The sequence below is a fragment of the Hakea prostrata genome, chromosome 8 (genome assembly GCF_041222555.1).
Source record: "Hakea prostrata isolate BN-2017 chromosome 8, UWA_Hpros_2, whole genome shotgun sequence".
NCBI lineage: Eukaryota > Viridiplantae > Streptophyta > Magnoliopsida > Proteales > Proteaceae > Hakea > Hakea prostrata.
Genome location: NC_142607.1, coordinates 6,094,407 through 6,120,001, shown reverse-complemented (window position 1 = coordinate 6,120,001; position 25,595 = coordinate 6,094,407). Strand labels below are relative to the sequence as shown.

At 37.6% G+C, this 25,595-nt stretch overlaps 1 protein-coding gene, 1 long non-coding RNA gene and 1 pseudogene across 2 annotated transcripts; 1 reads left to right on the top strand and 2 right to left on the bottom strand.

The window, feature by feature from the left end:
* Positions 1-2,232: 2,232 nt before the first annotated feature.
* On the top strand, positions 2,233-5,981 carry LOC149006506 (transcription factor MYB90-like; annotated as a pseudogene).
* A 4,313-nt stretch (positions 5,982-10,294) lies between these two features.
* Positions 10,295-18,367, bottom strand: LOC149006505 (uncharacterized). Its single transcript, XR_016175261.1, has 4 exons — positions 17,456-18,367; positions 12,002-12,477; positions 10,943-11,060; positions 10,295-10,772 (listed from the first exon to the last, which is right to left on the bottom strand). It is a non-coding gene; the product is annotated as an uncharacterized LOC149006505 (long non-coding RNA).
* A 1,334-nt stretch (positions 18,368-19,701) lies between these two features.
* Positions 19,702-25,375, bottom strand: LOC149006504 (Pentatricopeptide repeat (PPR) superfamily protein). The gene has a single exon (XM_089166693.1). The coding sequence runs from the start codon at positions 24,925-24,927 to the stop codon at positions 22,966-22,968; it is 1,962 nt and encodes a 653-aa protein (XP_089022819.1). The 5' UTR covers positions 24,928-25,375; the 3' UTR covers positions 19,702-22,965.
* Between the last annotated feature and the right edge of the window lie 220 nt (positions 25,376-25,595).

The following is a 25,595-nucleotide window of genomic DNA, read 5'->3' as shown; positions in this document are numbered from 1 at the left end:
AAGTCTCACGTAGACCCCTTATGGCCTCCAATTGATTTTTGGGTTTCACGATTGAGGTAGAGGGAGACTTGTCACACCCCACCTAGCTAGTATCGGACTTACCCGAATACCCGTGGGCGTGATGCACACTACATAATCTAGGTTCGTGGCCAATCCATAACCACAATATATAGCATAATCCAAAGAGCAAAGGAAGAAGAAAGGTACCAATTATCAAAGTTATTATAGTCATCCTTAAAAGATAAACAAAGTCATAAACAGAGTTAAAAAGGAAAGTTAGATTTATTACAACGGAAGTCACAAAATTATCAAGAAAGGTTTAAAAGAATGTATTTTAATCCCTTGATTTCCTAAAAGTGAGTTACACAATCCCAGTTAGGCTATACCACGTCTCTGAAATAATCAACGACACTCAAAAGGACAGAGCATCGTATGAGCAGTCCAAGCATGAACACCTGTCTCCATGAGTCTCAATATCTTTGTCCGCCAAGATGTCATACAGTTCGGTGAGCAAATAGTACTCCGGAATGATGGAGTTCTCATAACCTGTAAATAGTACCACTTGTTTAGGGATATGATAGAGGCCATTCTGCTTGACCTTAAAATTTTGAAAAATATGTTCTCTTTTATTCTGTTCTACCTCTACCATGTATATAGTATATATGCTAGTATCTCATTGGTGACTCTCCCAAGTTATGTGATCCCTTGAATAGACCAAAGGTAATATGGATTGTTAAAAGCACGGTGAGGGTTAAAAGCATTGTGAGTAGATCTTCCTTACAATCCCGGGTCTCCGTGGTTAATGCCACTGAGTGAGACTTTTAAATTCTCACTAGGTTAACATTGCACAATTGGGGCTTAGGGACAAAGGCCACTACAAGGCTTAGATAGACAGTTGTTTGAGATCCATGTTACAGGTGTAGGATATGTCTTGGGCGGCTTTTTGGGATAGGTGTTATCAACTTGAAAAAAATTGGAATTATATATGATTTGAAGAGAGAGAGAGAGAGAGAGAGAGTGTGTGTGAGAGTGTGTGTGTGTGTGTTGTGCTTCAATTTTATTGTCTCCATGTATGTATGTATTCTAGCCCTCTTCCAACATTATTTCCACCTTCACAAGTCTTTTTGACCTTGAACAAATGGTTTATCTTTACTAGTGGAGAAGGATGATTGATTGGACATATAATAAATGACCTTGGACTAGGGAGTTATGGGTTAAATTTGAGATCTATATGTGCATACGCTTGATTTGTTAAGGTCTATACACACACAGATCAAAGTTTGGAACTCGTGATCTGTATACTTATCTTTCGATTAGCTCATTTTATACCTTTCTTTTAATTATGGTTGAATTTGACTAAGATTAAATATTGAATTAAGATGATGATTTAGCAGATCTTGATGTTTGTTCCATGACTAGCAAATGCTAAATTTGGGGGTAATTTGATAAGTTCATTTCATGCATACTATTTTGGATAATTAATCGGCTATATTTGCATGTGTTTACAATTGTTTTATATCAATTTACCCTAATATTCCATGAAAATTAATATATTATACCATTTTCTTTTTAATTTATGTAATTCATATATTTTTTAACAAATTCTAATTAGAATTTATTACTTTTGCTTGAAGGAAATCACCAACTAAATCATGCAGGAGCACCATGGAAATTTGAAGAAGATTTGGCAAGATTTTATTGTACTCAAAAAGGAAAGTTTGTGAATGAAGTTGGGATGCACTCAAACTCCTAGAATTTGGCAAGATTAGTTAGTTTATCGACTGCCTATCACAATCCAACATAAGAGATAGAGAGAGAGAGAGAGAGAGAGAGAGAGAGAGAGAGAGAGAGAGAGAGAGAGAGAGAGAGAGAGAGAGAGAGTTTACAAAGTTTGAAAAAAATTCCGTACACTAGTGATCGGTGGAAGGGAAATGAAGAAAAAATAAATTGGACTGGTAGATGGTTGAAATGTACTATTGTTCATGTGAACCCATTAACTAAATGTGCAAAACTGAATATCGCAACATTAATTTGCAGCAAAAATCTTGAACAGAAATTCAAAAAAACTACACCTGCTTCAAATCCGTTGACATGCAAGATAGGCACGTTGGTGGGCTATAAGTATGGTGATAAATAGAGGGAATTGAAGAGATGAGCTCGAACGATCCGAGAGTGTTTGTGCGTGCAAAGTGAGTGAGAGCTAGGGAGCTAGGGTGCCTGGGGAGGGATGAGATGGGTGGAGTAAGCAATTTCAGAAAAGGACCATGGACTGAAGAAGAAGATAAATTGCTGAGAACATATGTAGAGATGTATGGAGAAGGGAGCTGGAGGCATATCCCTTCGAGGACAGGCAAGAATTACTCTTGTTTTGTTCGACTTTGATCGATTTGCACTCTCCACACTCCTAAATCTCCTCACCTCTCTAACAGTTCAAATTCACAAGAGGGAACCTGATCAATTCCCTTAATTTCGAATTCTGATTCATTACTTTTTTTATTTGGGTTTCTTTTAATTATGGGTTTGATTTGCAGGCCTCAATCGATGTCGCAAGAGTTGCAGACTGAGATGGTTGAATTATCTTCATCCAAATATCAAGAGAGGTGACTTTGAAGTTGATGAAGTTGACCTCATCATCAGGCTCCACAGGCTTCTTGGCAACAGGCAAGCTCTTTAACACTCTCTCTCTCTCTCTTCACAGTAATATAAGTTTTGGGGAAACTAGAGTACTCAGAGTTGGGCACTTGGGTGGCCACGGAGGAGTACTGATTGTTAAATTTGAAATAAATAGTGAGGCAACAGAGGAACGACAGATCCTACTGGTCTCTTTATGTCTGAAGTTTTTTAGTTCTTCTGTCTTAGCCCTCACTATATTTTGTAGCTTTTCAGCATCTTGCAGCAGAATAGTATTCATTTTCTATCAGGGTTGGAACAAGAAATCCACGGATTTTCTGTCTTAGACTTTTGATCTTATGTAATTGTCTTTGTTTCTAAACGTCATTTTTGTGTCTCTTGTCCTATAACACCTCACTCCAAAGAAAACACAAGTTTCCTCCACATTAAAATTTGAAAATTTTCATAAAGAATTTGGAAGCACCAAGTCAAACTAAAGCTGAGGTTCTTTTTAACTGAGGTGTTATAGTATTTATCCTACTCATCTACAGTTATATTTTGTAATTTAACCTTTTAGATTTGACAGTATAACTAATCTTCCAATAGATCAAACTTACAATTCGTCCCCAGTATGCAACTAATATTTTTTTCAAATATATATCTGAAATGTTCCAATACAAATTGTTGGTTGGTTTTATTTTTTTATTTTTTTTTTTTCAGTAGACAAGACAAAGTATGTTATTCATGTCTTTGTATCTATCATCAATTATCTCCCTTTCTCATATGTGATGTATGATTATTAAGGTAAAGGTAAATTTTAAATTAATTATTTATATGAGTATTATATTTAACCTAATTATGGTAAATCGGTGCGCGTGCTCATGTGTTGATATATGATCAACAGTCAAAAACTATCTTTTAGTTGCTACATTATAATAAGACTGAGTAGGGCTGCAACAGGGTCAGGCTGCATCGGGCTGGGTTTGGCTTTTACAATCCCAAGCCTAGTCATGTATATTATAATCGAAGCACATTCCCATCTTGACCCTAATTCAGGGCCAAGGATTATTGTCCTTAACCCTAAGCCCTACAAGGCCAAGCTAAACTCATTCCCGCCTTGATTGGCCATGTCCCTAGTCCTGATTGGCCTTGTCTGGCCCTAGCCTGATTAGCCATGTCCCTAGCTCTGATTGGCCCTATCTTTGGCCCTGGCCTTGATTGGCCCTATCCTTAGCCCTAATTGGCCCTATCACTAGCTATCACTGGCCCTAGCCTTGATTGAACCTACACTTGGCCTTATCCCTAGCCATGATTAACCCTATACTTTGCCTTGACCTTGATTGGCCTTATTCTTGTGCATGTTCTTAATTCATTGAGATCAATCATCAGAGACAAATTAGGATCAAGATTAGGGCCAGAATCAGGGCCAAGGTTGTGGCAAAAAATCAAGGATGGGTCAGGATAATCGGGCCAAAGAGTAATCACAGGCCCGCCCTTGGACCTAGTCAGGGCTATAATATTTTTGCCCTAACCCACCCTAAGAGCCAAAATCTTGAGCCCAAGCCATATCTTGGCTTAGGATAGGCTAGAATATGGCAACGGCGAGTCAGGGCCATCAGGCCAAACTTGCATCTCTAAGATAGAATGGTTCTTACACAAGGTATAGGCTCCTTTAAAACTCATTCCTTCTTTGTATTAAATGATCTCCCTATTCACTGGTAATTGAATTGATTTTGGGCTCCATTAACTCTACCTACCTAATCAGTATAAGAAATACTTTTTTCTTTAATATAATTATGAGTAATTAAATTAAAAATGGCAAACTAAGTTTCAAAGACTTCCCCACAAGCAAAGTTGGGAGAGAGGGAGGGAGGTTAATTTTCCTAGTAACTTTACCCCGCAGTTTCTTGTGAGGGACTGTTGGATAATTATGAATAAGAATCTTCTTAGTCAACTTTCTTGCCTTTCATCTTGGATTCTATTCAAGAAATTTTTTTTTTTTTTAATAATTAAAGAAATAGAGGCTTGACATAAACCCAAGAAGATTTGAATTATTCTCCACCCGCAATCTTAAATGACCATTTGGAGTTCTCTTGTACTAAAGAGAAACTCTCTCTAACCCTAATGCTAAAGAAAATAAATCTCAAACTAGTTACAACTTACATATGAATTCCCTTGAAAAACAAATTACAATTCCATTAATAATATTCATTGCCTGTTACTCATCTGTCAACTTATCGAATTTATTTATTTGTTTATTTATCTTACGTGGGTAATTCAAACAACTTATTTCTATTTATTTATAATTAAAATAGTTCACATCAAATCATCTCAATTAGCTAAGCTTATTTTCCAAGTGATTAAATACGGAGATCACATAAAAAAGGAGTTGTTAAATAGGAAAGTGCTGCTCTAGAGGTCCATTAATTTCACTTGTAAGCTCCTCTGCCATCTATTAGTTATTCTCAAAATTTTAGACGTTTCATCTCCTGGTGAGTGGGGTTTCTTCTGTGTGGATGTGGGATGTGTGGGTTTCAAAGTGGAAAGGAAGAAATAAGACAGTAGATTGTTTTTGGTAATTTTTCCAATCTATCAAAAAAGAACAAATCATTCTGGGGTTCAAAATAAAATCATTAGATATCACTGAATAGAAAGGCCTACCATGTAGTACCATACGTTCTAACAATTTGTTTTGAAACCAGATCATGACAGCGAATCTATGTCAACAAGCTAATGGTGATATAAATGTGCAAAAGCAAAGCATATTCTTTTGAAATATGTAAAAATTTCTGACTGGATTAAGCTTGATCTTCGTATATATGTGTTTTGTAGGTGGACTCTTATTGCGGGAAGAATACCGGGAAGAACAGCAAATGACGTTAAGAACTTTTGGAACTCTAAATTAAGCACAAAATTTAGGTCGGAACAAAATACAGTACCATCATCATGTAGTAAAAACAAGTTGAATGAAACCGACAACCCTGCGATGAATTCGAGGTGGTTGAGGGGGGCATCACAGTCTTCTTCCAACAACCAACAACCCCCAAAAGAAGAAGGAGAAGAAGATGATGGTGATGGCGGTGATGAGGAGGGGGAGGGGGAGAAAGAAATATTATTTTTCTGGAAGAGAATGTTAATAAAGGGAGAAGAGATGGAAAAAGAATTCAACAAATTTGCAAGTTGAGAAAAAAGTATTTGGTTTCGGTAGAAGATGACTTGTTTGTAGGGGTTGACAACTTGCTTCAAGAAATGGACATGGAATTGTGGGTTATACTTGGTGATCATGAGGGACAAAAGTAGTTTCCATCTTCTTTTGTTACTGTTTCTGAATCCTCTAAGGTGTTTTCATTCTCCTTCTATAGTTTAGTACAAATTTGAATGGACCAAAAGTCTCTTTCTCAATTATCTCCCCCAAAAGATCAAGAGTTCAGTTCACCAGCACATACATGCCAAAGTGTACAATATGTGAAATAAGTCTATTCACGGTCAAATGAACACTCAAAAGAAGGCTTAAAGAAAATTAGCATTTTTTTTTGGTATACTGTTCCACTTGGTTCACCATTTAATATTTAATTCTTTCAATCACTACACAAAATCAAGAGTTCAATGGTCACCCAAGGAAAGCCAAGAGAAACCAAAAACACGAGCTATAACTAATTTTTCTTCAATTATTTTGGTAACAAAATCTGGAGAACCTCAACCATAGAGCAGCCAACCAAAGAATCCTCCATGCAGTTAAGAGTCTGAAAAAAAAATCAATAAAGAGGTGCTTTGGGGATGCTCCATCAGTATTCCCACTGGACATTTTCGCTTTCAGGGACCAAGATTCAGTAAAACTGATGATGCCGTCTTCATTGTATCTGGCTCATTTAATTGTGGCATAAAAGGTTCTTGGTGCAGCCAGTATATCAACATGGGCTGTAAGTTAAAGAATTTTTCCAGAATGTTGTAATTTCAATTGGATATAAACTAAAAGGTTTTTGGTAGTTGGTATAGTGCTACATTGGATATCCTGAGCTTCTATTTGGACTTTATTTTCTGAATATGGAATAACTTGGGTTGGTTGGCTTGGTAAATTTTGTTGACTAACAAGGGTCCTAGTATAACTGTCATTTGAGCAAGTCTTTTATCTATTTCATCTAAGTCTATTTTGGCCATTTGTACTCTTTGTACTCTAGAAGTGTTAACTCCACATATGCCAAGGGATGGAAGCAGAATGGTTAGCTATTTGGGAAAGGGTGAGATTTGCTCTGAATTTGGGAGCATGGCCCTTGTATTTTTTTTTTTTTTTTTGATACAAATGAAAAGGTTAACATTAATTTAGAAGCAATTACATAAGTAGGATTGTAGGTATATCTTCATAGCCTACATCCGTTACCAAAAAAGCCATATTTGTGAAGCATTGTTGGAGCTCAGGGGATGGGAAAACATCAAAGCTGATCGCTAATGTTCTATTAGCTACATTTAATAATTTGTCTATTACAGACAAAGGCTAAAATGTTGTTGTTGGTTTAGGTAGGAGTGGTGCTAGTAACTCCAAGTTACTCCAAACCATATTTGCTTGAATTCCAAAATTATCCGCAGCTTTGATTCCATTGAGCAGTCCCACAAGTATTCCTTCTAGTGTGTCATTAGAGTTAATCTTGCCAAAATTGATGGAGATTATATGTCCATCGGCTGCTATCCCCATGCTCCATCCCACGACGTTCACCCGTTTGTTAAGAACCCCTGCACACATTAAAACTAATTCTAAGAAGGTGATCATGATGCTAGGATCTAATGTTTAGAACTTGGGTAACTTTGAAAATCTAGTTAACGAGATACTCTGTTTGTTTGTATCGCCGTGGGAAGAAATTTCAATAGGGTAATAGATTGGCTCACAAAGATACCGATTAATGCAGAAGATAGGCGGATAATCATTACTGAAGCTCCTTCAGAATTGAGAGAAATTTGATGGGAGGACCTCTAGGGAGGTGTCTCTGTAGTCTTCTTCTTTTCTTTTTGCCTTTTGGGTCCTTTCACCCATTTCTATACCCAAAAAAAAAAAAAGTGTTTACTCTACAGGCCTCTTTTATAACTGTAAGTTCCTTTTCTATATTAAGAGATTGGGTAATGGTTGTAGGCTGTTCATGGTCTATAGCTGGTTCCCCACACTGCATAGAGGAGGAAGGCATAAACCCATATTGGATATGTATAGGTAAGACCTTGTTTTTTGCATGATCCATTTGGGAACTTGAGTTTTTATTTAAATGGCTTGAGAGGATGAACACCATTTTTGTTTTGGTTATGCTGTAGACAGTTCATTGTGTTTGAAGAAGAGAAAGATGGTGCCAACTGGTATATCCATTTACAGAAGGTTAGGAAAGAATATGTTATTCCCAAGTTGACACTAAGAGGGAGGGACTGAGAGGAGGGGTGAATCAATGTCTTCTAAAATTCTCTTTGATATGACGCTTCTTTTAGCTCAAGATAAAATTGGTCAAGATAATCCTATAGTTATCAATTACACAATGGCACGTCCACCACACACCACAATGTGGCTAGGTCTACCAGACAGTGCATCACCACTCTGTAATCAAAGTACTGCAATATATGCAATGAAAAATAAACTAGAAATGCAAAACATCAAATTTACATGGTTCAGCCAAATTGCCTGCATCCACGGAGTAATGCTCTAAATAAAGTTTTGTATTTACTCAATACTTTCCAACTAAAATTTTGATCACTACAATGATCAGAGAGCACCCACTCCAGTATTAACTCTTGCACCCACAAAACTATAAGGCTCCAACCTCAAACAACCCAACCCTAACAAGCAACTACTTGAAAGGTGAAACTTTTCAAATTAAAAGGATATCACAATAGATTACTCAAATTCTTCTTCAACGTTTTCACCAAAATATGCATCCAAGCTTGTTCTCCATACCCATCTTGCTTCTTAGCTTCTCCTCCTTGTTTTGCTTAGTCTCCACAAGCCAAAAACCCCCAAAAACCTTCTACTGTTCGCTCAAATTTGAGCTTTTAAAGAGAATGAACATTAATGCACAGGAATCATTGGATTTCATCTTTTAGATGAGTCCCAAAAAGAATCTAATCACACAACCATTGGATATCCACTTTTAAAAAAGCAGGTGACATCTGAGCCGTCAGATCCTTTAAGTGATATAAGATTAGAGTACCATTCACCAGATTATTTCAAATGGAATCTTTTCTAATCTTACCTTTAAGCTACGATACACAGGATCATATTGATCATTATACTTTACAGTGCACCACATTTTCATGCTCCTGACCAACCAAAAGGTACGCGATGGAATCTTTTCTGTCTTGGACACCTGAAAACCAAGCGCATCAATCTCAACCTTCAAAATTGGATCTTCGTCACTACAAAAAAAACACATTTTTGGCGACAGTTTCAAACCATCTCCAAAAGCCCATAAATCGTCACCAAAAATAAATGGCTACTATTTCCTACCGTCGCCGCTGACGTCACCTATACTTTTTCTGCAATGGCTACAATTTCCTACCGTCGCCTATACTTTTTCTGCGACGGTTTTTTTATTCCAATTGGGAAAACAGTTTCAGTGATAGTTTCTCTCAAACCGTCGCCAAAAAATGGGATTTTTGGGCGACGCTTTCCCATAGAACCGTCGCCGAAAAAGCATTTTTGGTGACAGTTGCTTGTTAATTGTCGCTAAAAAATGAATTTTTTTATTAGGTATTTTATCGCACTTTTAGCGACACACAGAAAATATAACCGTCGCCAATGATACCTTCTTTTTTTTTTTTAATTAATGAAAATCATCATCCTAATCCATAAAAAGACATACACCTAAAATGACAAATAACATTTAGAATTATCAAAACCCTAATATTTATGCACTATTTTTTCATGTACCTAACAAAAAATATCGTATAACAATCAATCATTATATAGTAAAATGAGAAGTTGTTACAATTAACCTATGAAGTACATGAACCCCCAACAATTCCAAATGAACAAAGATATATAACATGTTATTACAACAGAAGGAGAGTAAAGAAAAATATTAGTATTTTTACAAAACTTGCTTTGAAAATGACTAATGATTCTTGTTATATCAACATATTCCTGACAGTGTTAAGTGCCTCCACGAACTTAGATATCAATTGCATCAAGTTCATACCCTCTGACTTGACAAATCAGCTTTCTCATTCACTTCTGCATCAATTCAAGTTTCTAAATAAACAAATTGGATTCATTTTCCATACCTAAAACACACAAGGGAAAATCCCAACCTGACCCCCCCCCACTAGAACTGCTCCAGCTTTTCATGATAGATTGTTGGGAGCCCTAAGGATTGCCCATGTGGCTCTCTAAACCAAATTGGGATTCCAAACAGACAAATACCTTATTTAGCCACACATTGTACAAATACACAAACAGCACAGCACGTCTCAGTGAATTTTCATGTAGTTTTGCAGCAAACCAAACCAAAAAAATTAAAAATAAATAAAATAAAAAATTTGGAGGAAACCGATAACTGGTTTGACCAAATACAACTTGGATTTCGTCCGTTGAATGAGAAATTTGAAAATAATACAAAGGAAACACAATTCTGGTTCAATTGGCTCCATATGAGAAGGGGAGGGGGGAGGGGGGGACGGGGGGCGGGGGAACCAAGAAGAATGGTTTCAAATATTGAGAACAAAAAGTCTCAATGGGAAACAAACTCAATATATCTAGCAGTTTAGACATTTTATATAGTAGGGAAAATGAATAAAAACATAGAATTTCATGCTCAAATGAACAAGATTATAAAGTAACTTACTTGGGACATATCCAATTTCCTCTCTTGATCATTTCAACATTTTGAGATGGTTCACGATCAATGACCCTGTCATCCCGTTCATTTTCATTGCTTGGTCTTGCAGCAGGTTTTGGAAGTTCAGGATCTGGAGAAGTGTCACTCAGCTCAATTAGCTCAGAAAGCAGCTTGCGTGCTGATGCTTCACACGTTCTCTACCATGTGGCATCTCTCCTCCAGAAAGAACAAGTGGATCTAGCGCGTACATACAAAAAATATTAGCCCAATATCAACAGTACAGGCATGTGCTTCTGAGTCCTTGAGTATCACATAGGCCCTATCACAGGATCCTCTGAGATTGCAGGCACTACACACCTGCAAGAAAGAGTTATTTCTAATCAGATCTCACATTTTTAAATAATTTATTCAGTGATCACTGATTGCTAAGGAGCACACTAATTGCAACGAATATTCCCCAATATTGAACTAGATATGCCAGAAATTTGTAACCGACAATTTCAAACAGAGAAAAGGAAAGAACTTACATCTCCTTCATCAAGCCTTACAAATGCTCTCAATCGTTTTGCTGAATTGACGGCTTTCTGAAACACAGTGGGACACCCACGCTCAACAACGGTTTGAATGTCCTCATTAGACACTGATCTGTTACAGAAAGCATTGAGGGTTCAATAACTAATAACACATACATACTTTTCAGAAATCTCAGCCATTAATGCTCTTTTTTTGAGTATGACTTGTTATATATTTATTGTGCCTCTTTATAGCAAACTGTCCAAGTGCTGGAAAAATTATTCAAGTCTCTGAGAAGTTGCGAAACACAGCAGGTATATGAGCCCAAACATGTCTAAAGATACAAAGAACATAGTAACTGTATAGAACGTTAGGAACAAGTTTAAAAATTACAGTAAGAAGTAATAACACACAAGAAAAGATCTCTACTCAAAATTTACAATCAATAGCAGAATTTAAAAACAATAGTAAGAACTGTTATCTAATCTGTGTAATGTAAGGAAACTCTCTTTTTTTATGGATGTTTGACCTGGAAAAAGCAAAGAACTAAGGCCCAAGACCTGGTATCTATGTAACTCATTTAGCCCCTTTATTCTAGTATCAAATTGAGGTCCAACTCCTTTTCTTTTAAGTCTATCATAATCAACTAATTGAATCCTCATAATTTCCCCCACCCACCTATTATTCTTCTTAATATCTTTGACAGTATTTGTTCCCATCCATATGTTTCCTGAGCTTGGAATACTCGTCAAACCAAATATTGGAAAATAGTGTGGGCTAATGTTCCTTACCTATTGTTGTTTATACATTTTATTGTCGTCTTGTAATGTAGAAGGAAACTGGTTAAGTACATGCGGATCATAAGAAACTACAAAACAGTTGAAGCAAACCCAATGGAAAAATCATCTGGATTTTTTGGTTTAAGTTACACGTTCAAGTAAAGTAAATAAGAGAGCCACAGAACCAAGTAAATACTCAAGTTGACAGCTTAAACAGGAAAGGCACTACATATATTCCCTAGTCAAGTAGAGGATGGAATTAGTTTGGAAAAACAAAAAATAGTAAAACCATACTTGAAAATGTCGAACTGCTCCACCCGCAATGCTGAGACAAGCGTTCTTCAAGATATTCAAGTCTTTGGAGTAGGCACCCGCAATAGGAGAATCCCCACCCAAATTAGGGGAAGCAATGTTGCCACCCTCGCCTTCACCGTCCCCGACAGGAGAAGAGACCACCTCATCAAAATATCCTTTACTCTTCAACCAATCAAGGAAGGTGGTCCACTCAGGCCAGGGGTGAGAATCGAGAGGTCCAGAGCTGTCAACTGAATTATCTAGGCAGCAGAAGAAGAGCTATAGCAATGCAAGTATGGCCTTGACAAAGGTGAACCTTTGGCGAACTGCCTAGGAAACAAAGCGGGAGGGAAGTGAAACTAAGGAGTGTTGAGGAGGGTACGAGAGACAGAGCATGCTGTTGCTGTGTGAGGAGGGTACACAATATGTCTTTCTGTCATCAAATCATCCTGGCTGAAATTGAATATCTCTTTAACCTGCAATCACAACATGACAAACTGCCGTGGGTGAATGCTTTTCTTGGTTAGCAATAAGAGGAACAACAGAAGCAATATGACGTTTTCATGTTTCTTAAGATTATTTAATTTTCAGTGTCTTATTAAATCAGAAAACACAGTTATATTCACCAACACCACCCTCCGCACCTCTTCCCACGAAAAAAGGGGTGTGGAGTGGGGAAGGAAAGAAGATGAAAATAGCAGTTCATTTTTATTATCATAGATTCATAAATGAAATTGCATACAAATATATGGCATGATAGAGTATACAAAAGTAAGAAAACCAATGCAGACTAATCCCAACCAGAAAATCTAACAAAAGACTAGTACTAAGGATATAGGATATGGAAGTAATAGAGCAGAATATTAAACTAACTCTATAAACAGGACACTTCAGATTTAACAGAGAATAGGAGAAACTGACATAGCACAAAAAGGCTCTCTAGATGAGGGGGTATCCACTCTAGAGAGATCGTCGATATATAAGATTAGAATAATAGTGAACAGAGAAAGTCCTATATAAATAAATAACAATAACAGTAGGAAAACAAATAGCAGAGAGAACAGTTTGACTATTGTATACTAATAAATGTTGTAGTCTCAACTCCAAACCTTAACTCCGCCAGTGTTTTGCTGCCGGTCCCAAGCCCGGGTAAAGGAGGAGGGTTGGTGCGTCAGGTCGGCAGCCGGCACCGGAAAAAATCTAGCCAAACCTTTTTTCACGGATTTAACCTTATATGATAAAAGCTATGCTAGGGCGTTCCCCAACAAAAGAAGCGACGCGCTACACTACGGCCCGGGTGTAGTGATAAGTGGGCAAGGGTTAGCTAGGGCGTCCCCTGTAAGCGACGCATCGCATCGGCGCCCGGATGCGGTGATAAATAGGCAAAGGTTCCCGCGCCGTGGACAAATGCGGGTAAAGAAACTAGTCCATAAGCGTAGGATTAGATTGGCATCTTGGAACATAGGATCTTTAACTGGTAAGAGCTTAGAATTGATAGATGTTATGAGGAGAAGAATGATTAATGTAGCTTGCATCCAAGAGACTAGATGGAGGGGTAAAAAAGCCAAAGAGTTGGATGACTTTAAACTTTGGTATATTGGGGATAAAACAAATAAAAATGGAGTGGGTATAATAGTGGATAAAGATTTAAAAAATGATGTGGTGGATGTTAAAAGAGTGGGTGATAGGATTATTGTTTTCAAGCTTGTAATGTAGAAAGAGTTCATAATTATAATTTGTGCATATGCACCTCAAGTAGGATTAGATGAAAGTCTAAAGCTAGAATTTTGGGAAAATATGGATGGATTAATGCAAGGAATTCATTAAGGAGAAAAGATTATCATAAGAGGTGATTTGAATGGACATATTGGAAAAGATCAAAGAGAATATAAGAGTGTTCATGGAGGATATGGTTTTGGAGAAAGGAATGAGGAGGGGATTTCAACTTTGGATTTTGCTACTGCTTTTGATCTATCTATTATAAATACTTACTTCAAAAAGAGAGATAAACATTTAATTCATAAGTGGACAGCATAGAAGCCAAATAGATTTCTTCCTAATTAGAAGGACTGATAGATTGTTGTGCAAGGATTGCAAGGTGATACCGGGGGAAAGCTTAACTGCACAACATAGACTTGTGGTCTTGGATATGTGCTTAGTCCCAAAAACACATAAAAGGTCCAAGGTAAACTATCCTAGAATAAGATGGTGGAATTTGAAAGGAGAGTACTCTAAATCCTTTATTAATGAAGTAGTCAAACAAGGAAAATGGGATTTTAAAGGGGATACCAATGCAACGTGGAATGAGATGGCTACGTGTATTAAGAAGGTGGCTAAAGATGTTCTAGGTGAATCAAAAGGAAAGATCCATTCTTATAGAGAGACGTGGTGGTGAGATAGTGAGGTTCAAGCTGCCATTAGGAATAAAAAAGCTAGTTTTAAGACATGGCAAAGAACTAAGGATGTTGAGGATCTTCAAAGGTATAGGTTGGATAGAAATGAAGCTAAGAAAATTACGGGAAAAGCAAGGGAAAGGAAGTATGAAGAGTTATACAATAAGTTGGGCACAAAGGAAGGGGGAAAATCTATTTATAAGATAGCTAAGATGAGGGATAGGAAGAGTAGAGATCTTGACCATGTTAGATGTATTAAAAATGGAGATGGTAAAGTATTAGTTTGTGAGGAGGATATTAAGAAAAGATGGGAAACCTATTTCTCTAGTTTACTAAATGAGCATTCTTCAAGCACTTATGTTTCGGATGATTACACTTTTCACCAAGGCACCAATGTCTGAACTTATATACGTAGAATTTCAATGTCCGAAGTAAAAGAAGCTTTAAGGAGGATGAAACTCGGCAAGACAAAAGGTCCTGATGAAATCCCAATTGAAGTATGGAAGAGCTTAGGAACCCATGGACTAGTTTGGTTGACTAAGTTGTTTAATAAGATTATGAGCACAGGGAAAATGCCAGATGATTGGAGGAGAAGTGTTGTGGTTCCAATTTACAAAAATAAAGGAGATATTCAAAGTTGTAATAACTATAGGGGCATTAAATTGATGAGTCATACGATGAAATTATGGGAGAGAATAATTGAAACCCGTTTGACACACTTAACTACAGTTACGGAGAACCAATTTGGGTTTATGCCAGGAAGATCTACAACGGAGGCTATTTACTTAATTAGGAGACTTATGGAAAGGTATAGAGAATGTAGGAAAGATCTTCATATGGTATTTATTGACCTAGAAAAAGCTTATGATAGAGTCCCTAGCAAGGTTCGACATGTCGACTCATGTTGCTGTGTCGGACCCTGGCGACATGTCGCCAAAAGTCGCCCGACTTTTGGCAAGGGTTCGATGAAAAATCGAACCCCTGTTTCGAAGGGTATTTCAGGTCATTTTGACTTGAAATTTGACATGTAACCTAATTTGAGGCCAATAAACACATTGGGAGTGTTATTTTGACCTAAAACATCACCTAACCTAAAGTTTATAATTGGCACATGTCCAGCTATATGCGGGCAAAACTGGAAGTTTGAAAAATTCATATAAACTAACGTAAATATGCAAAGAGAACACAAATACACAAGTAGTAAAGAGATGTACTAAAGTTTACAATTCATTATACAATTATGTTGAGTATGGCTCATGCTTCACATATTGTTGCCGACGGACACAGGGTCCCGCTCCCCGGTGAACGGCCGGGGGTCTGGGGAGCCGCCCAGGCGGGGGTGTGGGGGCAACACCCCCGGAGCTTTTAGATGCCCTATGTCACCTTGGCAAAAAGCGAACGATAAATCGGCAAAAAACAAACAAAAGGCTGTTATATATGGCGAATTTAACGATATATCGCCGATTTTTCGGCGATATATCGACTTGTCGGCGATATTTCGTCGACTTAGTGTATAAGTCGTGTTGCTAGGGGGTGTCGTGTCGCCCAACGACATGTCGAAATGTCACCTTGTGTCGGCGATATATCGCCGACACGAGGAACCATGGTCCCTAGAGCGTTAATTTGGCAAGTACTAGAGAAAAGAAGTGTTGCAAGTAAATATATATAGATATAGTTAAGGATATGTATGATGGTTCGGTGACTAGTGTTAGAACAGTGGGGGGACAAGGTAATGAATTCTCGATAACAGTTGGGTTACATCAAGGGTCAACTTTAAGCCCATATCTATTTGCACTGGTAATGGATGAATCAACCAAAGACATTCAAGATGAGGTCCCCTGGTGTATGCTTTTTGCAGATGATATTGTGTTGATTGATAAGACCCAAGTGGGGATTAATACCAAATTAAAATCATGGAGAGTAGCTTTGGAATCAAAAGGCTTTAAACTTAGTAGATCGAAGACAGAATATTTAGTTTGTAACTTTAGTCATGATCGGGCAGATGATGAGGTGGTGATACTTGACGATAAAGAGATTCCTCAAAGTGATTGTTTTAGGTACCTAAGTTCAATCATAAGTAAAAGAGGTGATTTAGAAGATGAAGTTTCCCAAAGAATTAAAATAGGGTGGATGAAGTGGAGAGGAACGTCCGGGGTCTTACATGATCGGCATATTCCATTAAAGCTTAAAGGAAAATTTTATAGGGCCGTTGTTCGATCAGCTATGATGTACGGTGCAGAGTGTTGGGCTGTTAAAAAGAATCATAAGATAAACTCAGTGTAGCAGAAATGAGGATGCTAAGATGGATGAGTGGCAAAACTAGGATGGATAAGATAAGAAACGATCATATTAGAGTTGGTCTGGGAGTTTCTCTCATAAGTGATAAGCTTAGAGAAAGTCGCTTTGAGGTGGCACGGCCACGTTCAACGGAGACCTATAAATGCTCCTGTATGGAGAAGTGATAAAATCCATATTAAAGGAACTAGAAGAGCTAGGGGTAGACCTAAAATAACCTTAGGAGAAGTGGTGAGAAAGGATATGTATAGCTTAGGCCTTGTATCTAGCATGGCCTCGAACAAAACTGATTGGAGGGCAAGAATCCATGTAGCCGACCCCATTTAGTTGGGACAAGGCTTATTGTTGTTGTTGTTGTCTCAACTCCAAACCTTATTTTAGGCTCATTAATGTGACCCAAATGACAAATATCCTTTACACAAAAACCAATATGGATTAGGAGTTAAGGACATGATGAACAGTGTGTTCAATATGGACATATGTAGCGATCATATGAAGCATTAAGAACAATCATTTTAAACTACAGAACAGAAAACAGATATAATTCAAAAGTTTCAGTAGAAATGTTTAGGGGTTTGGGGTGAAAAGAAATGTAAACAGATATAATTCAAAAATATCATCCATCATAGAATCCATGAAATCCATAAAATAAGGTTCATCACAGATTGAAGATAGTAAAAGTGACAATTATGATTCAAGAAAACCATCAAGAAATTGTGATGAAAAAATTGTTTTATAGTGTTTATGGTTTAAATTGATAATATACCTATGGCTCAATAGAATCTGGAGCTTGTGTAGACTGTGTAGATTGTGTGGACTGTATTGACCTGAAATAATGTCCAATGATTCGTTGCTCAGACTGTATTGTGTTTATAATTTCATCTTGCCTTGCTATTTTTTCATCTTGCCCTGCTACTTTGTGCTTCCATTGAGATATCTCCTCTCCTTGCTCTGCTACTTTGTGCTTCCATTGAGATATCTCCTCCCCTTGTTTCGACACAATATCTTTCAAATTCTCATTTTCCAATCTTAAGTCTTCAAATTGAGATGCATTACGTTCCTCACGCATAACCTATTTGCCCACGATTTTTTAGCAGTTACTCCAGCACCCCCCAAGCGCGCTTTCCCTCGAGCATAGGATTTAGCAACTTCTTTAGCAACAATTTCAAAGATTTATTCCCGCACCTCAATGCTTTGTTGGTTTTCTTCACTTTGCTAACTCAATTCATCTTGAACTTTCTCTTGCAGGTTATATAAAACAATAACAATGAGAGTAATGGGAGTTTAAGAAAAAGATTTTATCACCACTATTAGATACATAAGTTAGAATGCAAACCATAAAACCATAAGCTTCTCCAGGTTTATTGACTAGGGATTGGGTCTTTAATATTTGATGCAATTAATAGACATAACTCAAAAGACAGATTCGAAAGTCATGTTTAATAATTAGGGAATAACTCAAAGGACGGATCCGAAGGTTATTGAGAAAGTAGGGAAAGATTGGTCGTTAGAGGATTGATCCTCAATGACCATAACCAATCTACCCGAAATGAAAGTTTTTGTTTTTAAGTCAATGATCAATTGAGAGAATCAATACTGCAATTAAATCTTGATTAAAAGTTTTTATTATTCTGATTTTCTTGTTAACTACTGCATCCGTTTATTTGTTTTATTCATTATTTAGTTTCTCGATTCAAACCCCCCCCCCAAAAAAAAAAAAAAAATTTTATCAAGGAATAACTCTTTACCAATCTCTGTGGATTCAGCTCTACTCACTGCTATGACAAATTCAGTTGAGAGAAGGATTATCTTTGGTGGATTCGACACCCATCACAGAACCGGTCGAAACTAGGGGGAAATTCTGCCCCTGCTTTCATCTTAACTGCGAAAACCACCCAAACTGTGGTAAGCACAAATTTCTACACACCTCCATGCAAAGAGTAATTTATCTCAAGGTGGGGAGATGGCTAAAATGAAGCAAAGCAACTATCAATTGAAAAAACAAAACACATAAAGCGATCCACCAAGAAAATGATCTAACGTTCATCATAGCTTGTTACAAACAAAATAAGATATAACAATGCCCAATGTACATCTGCTCAGCAATAGCCTTAAATAATAAAAGAATAATAATAATAAGGCTAGATCATGCTTACCAAGGCCTAATGAAATCAATGCCTTCTTTAATCCGCCGGATGATTTGACTGCCTCAAATGATGCCATAGAATCATCAATTGTATCTCCCATCATCAGCAAAACAGAAGCAGATTCAGTTTGCTTCTGTTGAGGGTGCCATAATCGTAATTCCAGAGCAATCCAGTTTCATTATGTATCTTTAGCAAGGGAGAGACAGTAATAGAGAGACCATCCTAGAAGTCACTCCCACCATAAAAGAGCACGGAAAAAAGGAAGAATCAAAACAAGTTATAACAACAAAGACATCCTTATATATATCAAATGAATTTCTGCAATGAGAAGACTAATATCAATCCTCAATACCTCAGTTCCATTCGAAACATCAACGACAACAAATGGACCAGGAAAGGTTCTTGAATCTGTTTCAAGGATTCAGAAGAAACATTAAAGGCAATGGGATAAACATTAAGAGCAATCAGAAACCTGATGATGCGACGAAACTAAACAAGGATTGACAATCTGATGCTGACAAACAAAGTATGTGACAGCAATGAACAGAAAATCTATCACAAGGGCAGGCATAAGAAGAGGATAAAGTCAAATCAACTCAACCAGGTGGTGTCTGAAACTGGAGGAACTTCTTCACTACAGTTTTTGCTGCATTCACTAAAGGGGTAAAATGGTTCAGCTACTGTGTTCCTCAGATTTACCCAACCTCCAAAAAAAAATACATATATATATATATATATATATATATATATATATATATATATATATATATATATATATATATATATATATATATATATATATATATATATATATATATATATAAAAAAGTGCAGATATAAAATCTAAAGTCTGAACTCCCTCATAACGTTGAATCACCTAAACACCCCCAATGCATCACATATGCTCAACTGCAAGGTGTGCTTAAATCTGTTAGACAGTTTCAATTTGGGATTTTTCATTTAGGGCCTGCAGCAATTCCCCTTCATCAGAGTTTAGCCCTAATGATGGAAAGGTGCTACCAGAGCTGCAAAGTCTAATTATATTCTCCAACAACTGAAACAGTCAAGCAAAGCAATAGGTCATGCAGCAGTCAGAAAATTAATTAAGAATGTACCTTGCAATGACAGTATACGAGTTCTCCAAGCAAGCACTCAAGCATTCGAAAGATAAACATGAATTGGAGAAGTTGAAAGCAATCCAGGCATGGCAAGCTGGAAGGCCACAATGGGTTTATTTTCTGGAAGCTGATTATTTGATACTACTGACCTGGTAATCAGGGATAAATTAAAAACAATAATCAACTCCAAAAAGATTCTACTGGATAAAAATTTCCTTGGGGAGTGAAAACTGCTTGCAATCAAGTACCACCACCTAGACCAGTGTCAAGGGCGCGAAAAAATGACTTCCAAAGTAATCAAGCCAAATGAAAAAGTAGCAGGAACCAACAGCTTATTGGATTAAAAGGTCTAGTCATCAGCACAAGGCTTTTTAGGGCAGGATCACTGACTCAAACCAGTTGAGCTAATCTGCATACAGATTTTATAATTCACCAGGTCTTCCTCCCTCCTAAAAATCCTAATGCTACCAAGACTCTGAAAATGTTATTCAGAGTAGTATCTGTTTAAAGAACTTCAGATTAACGCAACACTTAGTCTCAAGAACGACAGTTTTCCTACAAGAGATACCCTATCTTTACCCCCTTTTTTCCTTTTTCCTTACTAACAAAAAAGAAAAGGAAACATACACACATAAGCCAACTGCCTAATGGTATACTATACAGCTTACTAACAAAAACATATACAGCAGGCTATCAAATCTCCAGAATACCGATAACATGTCAGTGGAAGGCCCAATTTAAAGCCTTATCCAGTTACCATGAATTACTCAAAGAGCTTGAGAAGGAAGGCACTTCAAGTATGGCACTCTGATTCCTTTTCAGGGGATATGAAGTAAAAGAGCACAAATAAATGCCAAAGAAATATACATAAGAGCAGAGTTATACCATGAATGAGGGTGGATCGCAAATCCTTATCATCTGTCTTCTTCCCATAAATAGTAACAGTTATTATGACTGATAATGATAATCCCTATCATCTGTCTTCTTCCCGTTAACAGTGACAGTTATTATGACTGATAATGATAACATAGCATTAACACATATGCATCTATTGCAGCCAAGAGGGAAAGGGACCCCATCTCCATTAAAAAAGAAAAAATAGTGGTGCATTGCACAATAGAGGGGGAGGCAAGGAACCAATTTTAGTAGCCATAATTTGCCTGGGTCCCACCTACATGTATATAGGGAATTTCTTATTAGCGCTCCTTAAGTGGTCAATGTGATTGGGATACATTTTCTTTTCAAATGAAGTCACAGGGAACGAAACATACAAGTTTACAAGCATCCAGTTCATACTCATAAATTTATCACCAAAGGATCACAAACTTCATGTTCAGACACAGTTGATGCAAATCCCACACTGGATTGGCAATTAGCCTTTGAACCTACTTTTGCTAGATATCGGTTTTGTTCCATAGATAAATGTGATCATGGCCTCATGGGCCTATGGGCCTAAAGTTGACTGTCTAGACCAAGTAAGAACTCCTTTTTATTTGTTACGAGTCCTATTCCCATCAGAACTCTAGATTGTTGTTACAATATCCTATCCCATTTGATGGAAGACTATTGCACAGATTATTAATAAAGTCGATGTAACCCACGGTCTGGGCAAGTCTTCAGCACCCTCTCTAATTGAACCAGCAGCACTTTGGGACTAAAACCCTGCTGTTTAATGCTAAATTCTCAGAGGACAGCAGCTAAATTGCACTCAACAGTAGTGAAGAATATGTCCATTCTTCACATCAAATTACTAGTCTACAAAACTTAAATTGTCTTATGCAACTAAGTCATAATTCACCGATTCACCAAACCAAGTTGATCTGATTATAGTTAATAATATGGAAGGAATTACGATCCTGCAGAGAGAAATTTTTAACTTGAAAGGCTCATAACTGGGGATTATAAACCAGCTATTAGGAAATATTTCTCTAAACGCAATGATCCAAAATCATGTCATCACAAACTACTCAAACATAACAAAAGTTCATTTATGCTCGATCTTAAGCTTTGCTAGAGAATCATCCTTACATCAACTGTTCTTTTTTGTCTCCACTTCAAACATAAAACACTAAAGAGTGCAAAAACCAAAATGCTCTACCATTAATTAAAATAAAAATAGGAAAAGTCTACAAACCATAAGATCAGTTGATACTGCATCTTACTGGACCTGCCACATTCATTATGGAGTTTCTCCCATTGCGCTGAACAAATTCAGATATCAATGCAGAACATCAAAGTTCTTCAGTTTCATACTGTGAAAGCCCTAATCCACCCAATATTATGATAATAAAACAATAGTTTGTGAACATTTCAAAAGATTCTGTTTCCCACTTTTGAGGGGGTTTTCCTGCCTATTACAACGGGTGGTTCTTTTACGCATTTGTGGCCTGAGTTATACCCTTCAGGTACCTAGACCAAGATACCTTCATATCTTTTACCAACTCTTTACACCCATACCACGCCGGTGTCCAATCTCAACCCTGTCATCAATTTTTTGGCTGAACCCAAGCAGAATGTCCAGCCTGGTTTGTTAGAACCACCACTCAAGCAGGCTCAGTGTTTGGATCTTGCACAACATCAACAGAGAAAATCTTGTCAAGCGCTTCCAACTTTCTGCAGTATTTCAAGAGTAGCTACACTCACTCCCATGAAAGTTCCAAATATCTGCAAGGGAACTCCACTAACAGTTCAATGCAAATTTAGGAAACATTTCCCTCTGAACAACGTATGTTCAAACAAAACAATTGAGGGAGGACTGGTTCTCCAAGTCACTGCCAAAATTCGAACCACCCAGTAAAACCTCTAAAGAATATTCTTGAGCCCTGAGGCAATATCAGAGTGCAACCTGTAAAGAGGGGAAGAAAAGGCTCCATTTGCAACACTGACCAGAAAATTTTTAACATATTATAAGCTGAGATATCTCTGCTCAGATGCCAATCAGCAACCATCAAGCTGTGCCATGTAAATCGGTAGCTCAGTAAAACAATCCAAGACTAGAGCAGCAGCCAAGTTCATGTACTCAAACCAGCCCAATTCTTAAAAGCAATTAGTGCTTCCATCTTCCTGAAGTTCCTCTTCCTCAGCTTTGATACTCTGAGCTTCTTATGAGTCTCCATGAAAGCTTGCTTGTACTTCCATTTATCAACAAATATCTTCATCTCTTTTGCCTTCTCTACAACTTGCATAACAGCATCAAAGAAACCCCCCTTAACCAAAGCATACAAGAATGCATCAACCAGGTTGCTATCAAACTTGAGAACCTTCTCCCCACTGGGGGATATCTTTTTCCTTACTTCCGTCCACAGGATCAAGACACTAAAATATTTCTCTGCAGTAGTGTAACCACTGATAAGAGACAAATAGGTTTGATCATTAGGTTCAAATTGAAGAAACACCATCCTTCTGAACGTCCGTCTTGCATCCTCTAGCCGCCCAACCTTACAGAAGGCATGAATTATTGAATTCCAATCATGGGTACTCACTTCAACTTGAGGGTCCTCAACTACCATATCTAGGAATGCTGCCATCAGCTCAGGCCGGTGATTTTCTGTTAAAGCTGTCATTATAGTCAAGTAACTACTCTTTAAATCATGTATTTTTGTCTCCCTCATGTCCCTAAACAGAGAAAAAGCTGACTGAAAATCCTGGCTTGACATTGCTGCCTCTATCAAAGCATCATAGCTGCTTGCATCCAACTGAAGACCTGAAGCACTGATTTCAGTAACCAATTGAGCAGCCTCAGTTGTCCGATGCTCTTTACAGTAAGCCTTCAAGATGGGCACATAAACCCCAAGGCCAACAGAACCACCCAGAGCATTCATCTCATCCAAAATGCTGTGTGCTTTATCTACTAAACCAAGATTAACACATGCATTCACAACTCCAAAGCCAACAGAGCTATCGATACAGACCAAAGAAGACTCCAACTTCTGAGCTTCAATAACCAACTTAGCTAAATCCTTGACACCTCCTTGTTGAAGAAACCCCTTCACGATTCCAACATAAGTTTCTTCTCCAAAATTCGAATCTTTTCCCCCTCCCTTTTGCAAACTACGCAGCATAGTTGCAGAGACAAATTCTAAATTAACTGATTTCAAATAACCATTTATCAGATTAATGTAAAACTTTCTTTTTGTTGAAAAACCAAAACCATCCATCAGCTTCTCCAATTCAGTGATCTTGTTTTCAAGCCCCTTCAGTGCATACAGGTACGCAAGAAATCCAAAACTCGATTCATCTGGACGTACACCCAGGAGAGGCATGGTCTCCAAAACATTTTGTGACTCAATTACAGATCCCAGATCATAACAACAGCCCTCCAGAGCAGCATTACAAGCTGCCAAATCAGGCTTCATGTAATCCAATTTCTCATCCAAGGCAATTCTACAGTTCTCAATAAATATCCGTAAGAACGCAACAAAGCTACCATTTTTCCTGCTAATTTCAATAAGCACGGGTCCCCAAAGAATAAAAGGTGGAAAAAACCTGTTCTTAAACATAGATTTGATTAAAGAAAACGCAGGGGCAGCAGTATTCGCTGACTTCATCGACTGCAAAAGGATTTGAATAGTTTCAAACGAAATCAACTGTGGGTTCTTCTCTAATAAAAATATCACAGAAGCAAAAGCCCTCTTGAGGTTATGAACATCTTTCATAGAAGATAAATGGGTAATGAGGGAATTAGAGAGATGCTTACTGGGCAAGGTTGAATTGCTTGAAAGAATCTTGAAAGATTTCCACGCCTCGTCAGTATTTTGATTGTCCAGGGAAGTTTGAAGACTGAGTTCTAAGGCATTTTTGTCATCTGGTGCTAGGGTTTTAGGGGTTGAACTTTGGATTTTCGGCGTCGGCGGAGCCGCCGGAGTTCTCTTCAGCGCAAAGATGGATGGTTGAAGGAAGGAATAGAGAGTAGGAATTTCAGGTGAAGATGAAAACTTTCTTAATGTAAATGAAAGTGAACTTCTCCTCCACATCTTCCCTTCTTCGTGATTCAATCTGTAAACACTGTGGGCGAATGTACAGGTAAGTGAGTGACCACTATTTAATCCAGCATACAGGGCCTACTTTTGCTGTTGCTGCTAAACGCCTCACATGCAACTTGGGGTCCTACCCTGAGGGTTTTCCCTCAACTTTAGGGCTTTTTCTCTCTCCGTCTCGACGATATCGGAGATCACCGGAATGCTCACAGGTGAGTACTATCGTATTTCCCCTGAAACGACTTTCGTTTTCTCGACATTTACAGGGTATTCCCTCCCCGTGAGGGGTTTTCTTATCCAAATTTCTCTTGCTCCCATCTCTATTTCCCTCTTCGTTTTGTAAACCGGTAACTATTTGATGACTTTCTCTTTGATGACTTTCTCTTTGATGGCTTGGTTAGGGATAATGGATGCACGAATGGAGAATAAAACAAGCAAACACACAAGAGTGACCTAGGAATAATGGATGCATAACTACGAATAAGAATAAAACAAGCAAACACATTAAGGACCCGGTATATGGTTTCACAACTACTACACAGAGAAAAACACAAGCAAACACACTAGAGGGATTTAACTTAAAGATCAATTTACGGATTTAACTTAAAGAGGGATTTAACTTAAAGAGGGATTTAACAAGAGTTTCATTATTTCAGAAAAACCTC